Raw genomic sequence first — 10000 nt, 5'->3', positions numbered from 1 at the left:
TACCCAGGTGTCTGCGTGTTTAGGTGTTATCAGCCACCTGCACTTATGGCAGAATGACCGAGGTCTTTTACGTGCCACTGTGGTGACACGGGGGTGGGACATGACTTGCGTCTCTGGGTCTGCACATAAAGTTGACACGTGTCCGTCCCGGCCTGAATTCGAACCTGCGACCTTCCGATCACAAGTACAGTGCTCTACCAACTGAGCTACCGGGCCCCCCAACCTTTGGAGGCGAACTCCTTACTTTACATACAAGTTGTTGTTTTGGTAGTGGTGATGGTGATAATGGTAGCAATTTGATAATTAGGTCAGAGCAATTTGTTAATTTTTTTCCAATCCTTTGATGGTGTTATCTTCTTGTTTACTTCCCAAGGAGTGTTTATTGGTCAGAGGCACATTTTCTGTCAATTTTAAAAGCTCTTGTAGCAGGTAAAATGCTTTTTGCAGCTGGCGGAATAAACATGTTAAATTGCTTCTTTGTATCCACAAATATTTATCATGAAATGTTCTTTAATTTACTGAATCTCGGCAAAACTGACAAGACTTACTCATTAATAAAAAAAATTTAAATACTACTGCAGCATATCACAGAACAGTGGAACCCCCCCTTTTGAGACTTTACAAAATCTGAGAAAATCAGGTCTTAAATTTAAGCCTTAAAACTCCTCCGAAAGCTGTGTATGGCTGCCTAAATGGCAGGGTAAAAACGGTCATACACATAAAAATCTACATGTGCAAAAACACGAGTGTACGTGGGAGTTCCAGCCCACAAACGCAGAAGAAGAAGAAGAGTCTTCAAATGGGGGTAAATTTACAGAGGCAGTGAAGAGAAATTCTGATTAATCCAGGTCTTAAAAGGGAGAAGATGGGTGTGGTGGGGGGGGTGGGGGTCTTCTTCTTCTTAATAATAATAATAATAATGCAAACTTTTATAGCGCTATTCTAGAAAAATGTCTACTCTTAGCGCTTTACAATACATACATCGACAAGCATACTATACACGCACAGGCAAAGAAACCGACCAAACATAACCAACAAACTATACATGCACAGGCAAAGAAAGCGACCAAACATACAATACACGCACAGGCAAGATAACGACCAAACATAAACAAACATACTATGACCAAACATAACCAACATACTATACGCGCGCAGGCAAAGAGAACAATCAGCACATGTAATAATTACTGACAACTAATAATGCAGGCATACAATGACAGTCCAATACACAGCCTAAGCACAAGAACCACAGTAGGCTTCTATATAAAAACGTGTCAACGGTACTATTTACACACACACAAACAGTGCTGACACAAAGCGCAGAAAATATATATATACACGTTATTTTACGCGCTAGGTAGGGGGTGAGGTGGGGCGGGATGGGGTGGGTGGGGAGATGCTGGAGGGGAAATCACTTGCGCTGAAAGAGGTGTGTTTTGAGATTTGTCTTGAATGTAGTGAGAGAATCTGTGTGTCTGAGAGGCAGTGGTAATCTATTCCAGGTCACAGGGGCTTGATAGGCGAAGGACCTCTCGCCACATGTCTTTGTTTGCACTGTGGGGAGTCGGAAGAGTCGAGTGTCGGCGGCGGAGCGAAGCTGACGAGAGGGGGTGTAGAGATTGAGGAGTTCTGACAAGTATTCTGGGGCAGAACCAGAAACGACGGCAAAAGAAAGAGAGGAGAGTTTGTATTCGATCCTTTTAGTGATTGGCAGCCAGTGTAGAGAGTTCGGTGGGTTATAGAAACAGCGTTCGTGGGCTGAAACTCCCACGAAACACTCGTGTTTTTGCACGAGTGGAATTTTTACGTGTATGACCGTTTTTACCCCGCCATTTAGGCAGCCATACGCCGCTTTCGGAGGAAGCATGCTGGGTATTTTCGTGTTTCTATAACCCACCGAACTCTGACATGGATCACAGGATCTTTTCCGTGCGCACTTGGTCTTGTGCTTGCGTGTACACACGAAGGGGGATAAGCCACTAGCGGGTCTGCACATAAGTTGACCTGAGAGATCGGAAAAATCTCCACACTTAACCCACCAGGCGGCCGCGGCCGGGATTCGAACTCTCGACCTCCCAATTTAGAGGCCGATGTCTTACCACCCCGCCACAGCGCCCGTTGGGGGGGGGGGGGGGGGGGGGGGGCGGGGGGGTCTAAACATGGAGGATGCACTGTACAAACTAAATTCTGTTCCAGCGACCGTCAAGCCATGGCACGTTCTAAACCTTGTGGAGAGTGGCCGCGCACTGTACTAACTAAATTCCTATTTCTGTATCTGTTCCAGCGACCGTCAAGCCATGGCACGTTCTAAACTTTGTGGAGAGTGGCCGCACACTGTACGAACTAAATTCCTATTTGTTTATCTGTTCCAGCGACCGTCAAGCCATGGCACATTCTAAACTTTGTGGAGAGTGGCCGCACACTGTACTAACTAAATTCCTATTTGTTTATCTGTTCCAGCGACCGTCAAGCCATGGCACATTCTAAACTTTGTGGAGAGTGGCCGCGCACTGTACTAACTAAATTCCTATTTGTTTATCTGTTCCAGCGACCGTCAAGCCATGGCACGTTCTAAACTTTGTGGAGAGTGGCCGCACACTGTACTAACTAAATTCCTATTTCTGTATCTGTTCCAGCGACCGTCAAGCCATGGCACGTTCTAAACTTTGTGGAGAGTGGCCGCGCACTGTACTAACTAAATTCCTATTTGTTTATCTGTTCCAGCGACCGTCAAGCCATGGCACGTTCTAAACTTTGTGGAAAGTGGCCGCGCACTGTACGAACTAAATTCCTATTTGTTTATCTGTTCCAGCGACCGTCAAGCCATGGCACGTTCTAAACTTTGTGGAGATTGGCTGCGCACTGTACTAACTAAATTCCTATTTCTGTATCTGTTCCAGCGACCGTCAAGCCATGGCACGTTCTAAACCTTGTGGAGATTGGCCGCGCACTGTACTAACTAAATTCCTATTTGTTTATCTGTTCCAGCGACCGTCAAGCCATGGCACATTCTAAACCTTGTGGAGAGTGGCCGCGCTCTGTACTAACTAAATTCCTATTTGTTTATCTGTTCCAGCGACCGTCAAGCCATGGCACATTCTAAACCTTGTGGAAAGTGGCCGCGCACTGTCGTTCAACAGTTTACCCAACCAACCAGAGCAATCTCTGTTCTTGTGCGTACAAGACCTTTATTCACACTACGGGCTTTTCCAGGGCTCAGTCAAGCTGAACATCTCCAAAGAATTATACGACATCTCCATTCCCAAGACGCCGTTAGTTCTAGAAAAGGAGCTGGTTTATGTCGGAAAGTCGTCCATGAATCTCCACACTGATGTCATCTTGCCGTCAAAGTCCTTGACCTTGGCTTCGTGTGAAGTGCAGAGTGTACTGGTCGACAGGGAAACGAGAAGACCCGCGCCTCATCCTGATTGGTGGAGAGAGAAGTTCGGTCAGTACACCGACGCTACCAAGCAGTTGAAGGTGAATGTGCGGAAAGAACCGGAAGAGGACACGATAAGAGGAGGAGAGTTTGAAAGCAAAGACAACACTTCACACAAACTTAACAATGGAGAATTCACAGCAAAAGATCAAAAACTCACAGACCAAAATTCTAATTCTTCACTACACGTACCAGATCTACTACCCCTCAGTGAAAGAGTCACGTCTTACAACCTCACAGTTTGTGAAAGTGATTCAGATTCCTACGGGCACGCGAACTGGTCAGTGTATCTGAAATACTGCCTAGACGCCCTAGTAATGGGAAGTCCTGAAACGTCGAAAGAGTTGAAACGTCGTGCGGTCAAATCGGCGGAGATATCGTACATCAGCGAAGGTTCCGTTGGTCAGGAGGTTTGTGTGAAGTTCTGGGAAGATGAGGTTGTTCCCAGGGGTGTGCATTTTCATATCATTGGCTGTGATTCGAAGCAACTGATGAATTATGTATTTGTGCAATTCTACTCTCTTGAGGATGTTGAGCTCATGCTTTCCAAGTTGTAATTAAGTCTCAAATTAATTGGGCGAAGTCGACTTCATGAAGTCTGTGTGTGTGATCTAGACTGTGTGTGTGAGTAGTTTTATTATCATCAAGATATTGGACTGCCCGCGCGGTGCTTTCTAATGTACAAAAGGATGTAAACTTTGCTTGATGTCAGGTTAAAAGCGCGTAAGTGTGTGTGCATCTTGTGTGTGTGTGTGTGTGATAAAGAAAGATTCTTAAAAAAAATGTATCCTTGTCATAAAAATACATGTACCATCAGAAGATGGCTAAAGCTTTAGAAAAAAAGTAGTAAATGTTTATTATGAAAATGTTAAGACGAATTATGAGAAAGAAAGTTAGTATTACCCAGTTACCACATACATAATATTATGTATAATTGAAATTCAGATGTAGCTGTGACAAACTTGAAATTGAATTAGGAAGAACAAATTATGTTGATCAGGAAGATGTTGTGACACGAATGCAATGGGTGATGAATTTCATTTGAATTCATATGTAAACAAATTCAGTGCTAACAGCTACATTTAAATACATCCCACAAAAGTATTTATCAGTGCACTTTATGTCATTTAATTTCTGGAAGCAAAAATGTAAAGCTTCAGTTGGCTTAATGTATACAATTTGGGAAGGTTGTATTATTATTTTTTTTTATTTGAAGTTGTTGTTTAATTTACAAATTCTAATTAGTAGCAGTGATCAAACGTTTTTTTAATGTGTTATTGTTTTTTTGACAGAAGTTATCCTCCATGCCTCAAAAACGGTTAAAGGATTAATAGAACTTGAAACTGTGTCTGTGTGCTTTATTCTCTGGACAGTATATAATATATTGAATTGATACTTTCTAATGCTTTGTGTTTGTTTTGAGAAAAAATAGTTTTGTATGCAGGTGAGCTATGTTGACGTGGCTCAATGTTTCAATAAACATATGTAAACCTGCTTCGGAAGTTCAAGTTTTAAGATGAAAGTTGCAGGTAGCTCTGTCTCTCCCTCTCTCTCTCTCTTTCTCTCTCTTTCATTCGTGCACAGGTACTCAGTTTTGCCTGTGTTTGTGTGCAGGTGTGTGTTAGCGTGTGTGTGTGTGTGTGTGTGTGTGTGTATGTGTGTGTATGTGGGTGTGTGTATGTGGGTGTGTGTGTGTGTGTGTGTATGTGGACTGCTGTTTTGAGAAGCTGTTTCAACTCATCGCGCAAAACAGCAGGAGAAAAACACGGGTACATTTACATTTTATCCTTTCAGGTTGCTTTTTTTATTGGTTTGAGAAAATGTGCTATTCATGGCCTTATTGAAACCCCTTTGTGGATTCAGATCTATTTCGTTTTTCTTCGAGTGATTCTTCCAGTCGATCACAGACGGCACATGTTAACGAGGTTATGAACAGAAAATCTGAGAAATCAGGGTCTTGAAATTCATTGAAGAAATCTCAAATGGGAGGTCTTCAAAAGCTAGTTCCGTAGTTTTTTGGTTTTTTCTTTCTTTTTTCTATTCGAAACTCGTTCAAAGAAATTGGTGTTTTCTTAATTAAAAAGATGGTGTCCTGGTTGTAATTTGTGTGATCCCACAGCTCACAATTTTAAAGTTACTATTCAGTAGATCTATTTATTTGGAACAGTCAGCACATGTCACAACTTTTCCATTCACATATACGACTGGGGGACAAGGCACACTTCCGCATCTTGCCACAGTGTGAAGAAGATGGTATTCTGGCTGTCGTTGTTTTGTGTGCCAGGCACGAAGCCCAAACTGGAATCTACACACATGTATTCTGATGCAGCAAGATGAGATCTATATATGTCTCCAGCCATCAGATGACCGCTGTATTCCAGTGTCCACTCGTGTGGGCAGTGGGAGGTTCCTGGTATCTGGAAACAGAGAAATTATGTGAAAAGTGCCTTAGGCAATCTTTACATTTTTAAAGCTGGGTTCTGTGTGTGGGTGGGTGGGTATGATGACCAAAGGCTTCGAAACGGCTGCACCGACTATCAGACGGGAATTTCAGAGTATGTTCTTTGCCACTCGAGTCGTGTCAGCGCGCGAATGTTTGTGTGCGTGTTTCCGTGTGTGCAGGCGAGCGTGTGTAGAGAGGGGGGGGGGGGTTGCGTGTGTGTGTGCAGGCGTGCGTGTGTTTGTCAGTGTGTGTGTGTGTGTGTGTACGTGTGTGTGTAATAAAACACATGTTATAAGCTGTTTTTTGTTATCATTCATCAAAGACCGTTCCAGGAAATAAAACCGGGTACAGATGGTATAGCAATAAAACGTGAACATATCTTTTTCTGAAGTAAGCCTACGTTGAAAAATGAAATAAGCAACAACAACAACACGGCAAATTGAGAGTTGCAAGTCAGGTGCAAGATGCAGACTTTCTCCCGTGAAAAGCCAGTCTTAGAGTCCATTTCATTGCAAGAGGTTGTTGGGTTTTTTTTATCTTTTTTTACGAACAAGTTTGATCGAGGCGGCCGGGAGTGATTGACTAGGTGAAAAGTTGGTAGAACAATCGTTTCATCATTTGGGTGGTCGATCAGTTGAAAGATCAATTAATTGATTGATTGATTACTAGTTTCATCAGACTTTTGAAATGTTTTTCAGTTTTAAAATATGTGAAGATAAGGATTCCCCAGAGAAGTCATCAACGCATGTGTAGATACTCAAGTTCATAATTTGTGATGCGCGAAGATTAAAGCATACTTTTCACACCACAAAAACAACACAATTCCAGACTAGACAGAGTGAATGAATCGGAGCATGACGTACACATTCGGCTATACCGAGGGGGTCGGCCCGCTATTGCGCGGGTCCGCTATTGCGCGAGTCTGCTATTGCGGGGATTAGGGTTAGGGTTAGACCCGCGCAATAGCGGCCCCGCGCAATAGCGGCCCAGCCCCATACCGACTCGAGAACGCGCTGACGCCAGGTGTAAACTAAAGCGCTGTAGCCAACTTTACGACAAGTGTCTCCCATTCAAAACAAAATGTGTCTCTTTGAAACGTACAGCTTAAATTTATGGTTGTGGGAATGAGTAAGGTTTGCATCTCGTACATGTGAGGTTTTCAACGAGAAATATACATTTACACGTAAACGAACATACGAACCTATTTGCTGTCCTCACTCAAGCATATTCGCCCACTTTCCTCCCATCCTACACGCCTCTTTGTCGATAAATGAACTGACAAGCCAAACTATTATGTTCATTGATGTGTCCTGCGTTGATATGTGAAATACCACCATTCAAAACGGTGTGTATTGTGCAAACATTCAAACAGAAATGAGTCAAAACTGTGGTAGCGCACCGCCGCAACGTCTGGATCGGAATGAAATTGCCTCCGCGCGTTGGAAACTACACAGCATCAACACATCCAAGCCAACAATCGCGCGGCGGTACTGCAGCGCACGCTCGGTATAGCCTTGAATATACGGGGTTGGGAGGGGCTTCCAAAATAAGGCAGGAGTACAGGCGGGATGCCCACCAGATGCTGATAAAAGTAATGCATTTAAAATGAAAGGTATTTTTGGTCAATCTTTCAGAAAAAAAGGGTACATTTGCCGGGTCCTTATACTTACTGACTGACTGACTGACTGACTGACCTATTTACATGCTTGCTTGCTTGCTTGCTTGCTTGCTTACTTGTGTGCTTGCTTGCTTGCTTGCTTGATTATACTTATACTTGTTCAACGGAAGATATATTATACTCACACACACTCACACACACAGACACACACTGCAAAACACCACCACTACCACCACCACAACAACAACAACAGCCACAACCACCCACACAACAACAGCAAGTTACCATGACAGCAGAAGCACGTGCAATCCGACACACGGCACAAGCAGGCGTAGTCTGGCACTCTCGTTCCGGACAGTTCTGGTACTCTGACCCGTAGATTTCTGCAAAGCCGTCCCCGGTTGGGAGGGTACGGCCATCAAACGTGGGATGGGGCGAAAGACAAAGATGGTTGGCTGCCCCTCCCGAATGACTGTAGAGAGACCCGCTCAGGTAACCTTCAGAAAGAAAAAGGTGAGGTACAGTTGTACATGTACCTATGGTTTAAGATCTCACACAATCTATGGTTGCATCGAAATCAAAAAAACAAGAAAGGTAAGTTGTTGGAACGTTTGTTATTGACCAAACAATACGTTACGGTTTACATATGATTAATTAATTCATTGATTTAACGTATTGTTTTGTCAATAACAAAGATTCCAACAACTTACCTTTCTTGTTTTTTAATTCTGCATTTTGGAACGTTGGCAGTCTCTTTGTTTTTGGATTTAAGGTTGCATCGGTCTTGATTAGCATTAACATGCAGTGAAGAGACAGTAAACAATAATAACCAACCAACCAACCAAGCACACAATCTAAGGAATTTAGGTCTCAAAAGAAAGGCAGTTAAATCTAGTTATATATATATATCAATCAATCAATACCCGGGTACAGTTCTAAGCGCAGGGATTTTTTTTTAATTTTTTTTTTATGCAATTTATATCGCGCACATAATATATGTATGCCGTGTGAGATGGAATTTTTTTTTACACAATACATCACGCATTCACATCGGCCAGCAGATCGCAGCCATTTCGGCGCATATCCTACTTTTCACGGCCTATTATTCCAAGTCACACGGGTATTTTGGTGGACATTTTTATCTATGCCTATACAATTTTGCCAGGAAAGACCCTTTTGTCAATCGTGGGATCTTTAACGTGCACACCCCAATGTAGTGTACACGAAGGGACCTCGGTTTTTCGTCTCATCCGAAAGACTAGCACTTGAACCCACCACCTAGGTTAGGAAAGGGGGGAGAAAATTGCTAACGCCCTGACCCAGGGTCGAACTCGCAACCTCTCGCTTCCGAGCGCAAGTGCGTTACCACTCGGCCACCCAGTCCATATACTATGAAGACGGAAAACGTCTGAGAAAGTAGTGAAGCCGACATGTTTGAGAAAATGGGGTCATATATAGAGGGAATTCGTTTTATGATAAATATTTGCATGACTAATTCATTAACTTATGTGATAGAACGTTTATACACAATATTTGGCGCTCTTTTGCTCTTTTACTACTGTTTCTGCTCAAGTCAGCAATTCTGTATAAAGTTGACGTCCATGTAAGTCACTCACCAGAATAGACTAACTCAGAAGAATTTGGACAACCCGCGTGGCCTCATCTGGTGAAAACACTGCCTGCTCACATAAAAAATGCAGGGGAAAAAAACAGTTACAAATAACTTGTTTTTAGCACTCTTTTCTACTCCTTGACTGGCGGAAGGATTTAATGCTCCTTTTTTTTTTAAATCAATGAAACATCTTAACATACAAAGTATAACAATTAGACCAAAACTTAAAAAAAATGGTCTCAAGGGGAGGCAACTTTCATCGTTTTGCTGTAATTCAGAGGGCATTATACAGCGGTTGTTTCCCTTGTCAGAGTATTGATTTTTTTCATGATCCCAAAGTACGTACCTGATATAGTTTCCACGTCACGCGTTTGCCAAGATCTACACGTCTTGCTGGGAGGCAAACAACGTATAGGAAAATGAATGACTGCATTCGGAACATTGCAGAAGGGTGAGCATCATCTTGGCATCATCTAGACCAATTCTCCAAGACGTGTACGGGTGACGTCATATGTACAACATGCGACCTTCCTGTCCACAGGATCATTCTTGGAAATGTTGCTAACACGTGTCGGATCTGAGATGACTTTTTGCTATACCTGCATATAAATTATATCTTCCTTCTTGATCCTTTTGACTAGATTTAAAACTAATTGGACACAAATGATATCAACCTCTGGCGCGATCCTGCGCATGCGTCTGATCTTTGAGTGCCTGATCTTGTTGCTGATTGGCTGCTTTCAGACTTAGCAGTTCCGACGTCACTTCCGCAAGCTGCTGACTTGAATGACTTACAACAGTCTCCAGAGGTAACAAATCGTCTGACCTGCTGAATAAAAATTGATCAATGAATCAATTAATCAATGAATCAATCAATGAATCAAT

The 10000-nt window shown here is 42.8% G+C and overlaps 1 protein-coding gene across 1 annotated transcript in view; it reads left to right on the top strand.

The window, feature by feature from the left end:
• Nucleotides 1-4936, top strand: part of LOC138954360 (uncharacterized) — a 6711-nt gene extending 1775 nt beyond the window's left edge. Inside the window, exon 3 of the mRNA XM_070326227.1 lies at nt 3080-4936. Within this exon, the coding sequence (XP_070182328.1) occupies nt 3080-3999 (920 nt within the window). The 3' untranslated portion in view covers nt 4000-4936. The remainder of the gene's footprint in view (nt 1-3079) is intronic.
• The last annotated feature ends 5064 nt before the right edge of the window (nt 4937-10000 follow it).

This window comes from Littorina saxatilis, unplaced genomic scaffold (genome assembly GCF_037325665.1).
Source record: "Littorina saxatilis isolate snail1 unplaced genomic scaffold, US_GU_Lsax_2.0 scaffold_1301, whole genome shotgun sequence".
NCBI classification, from domain to species: Eukaryota; Metazoa; Mollusca; class Gastropoda; order Littorinimorpha; family Littorinidae; genus Littorina; species Littorina saxatilis.
This window is presented reverse-complemented; position numbering and strand designations above follow the sequence as displayed.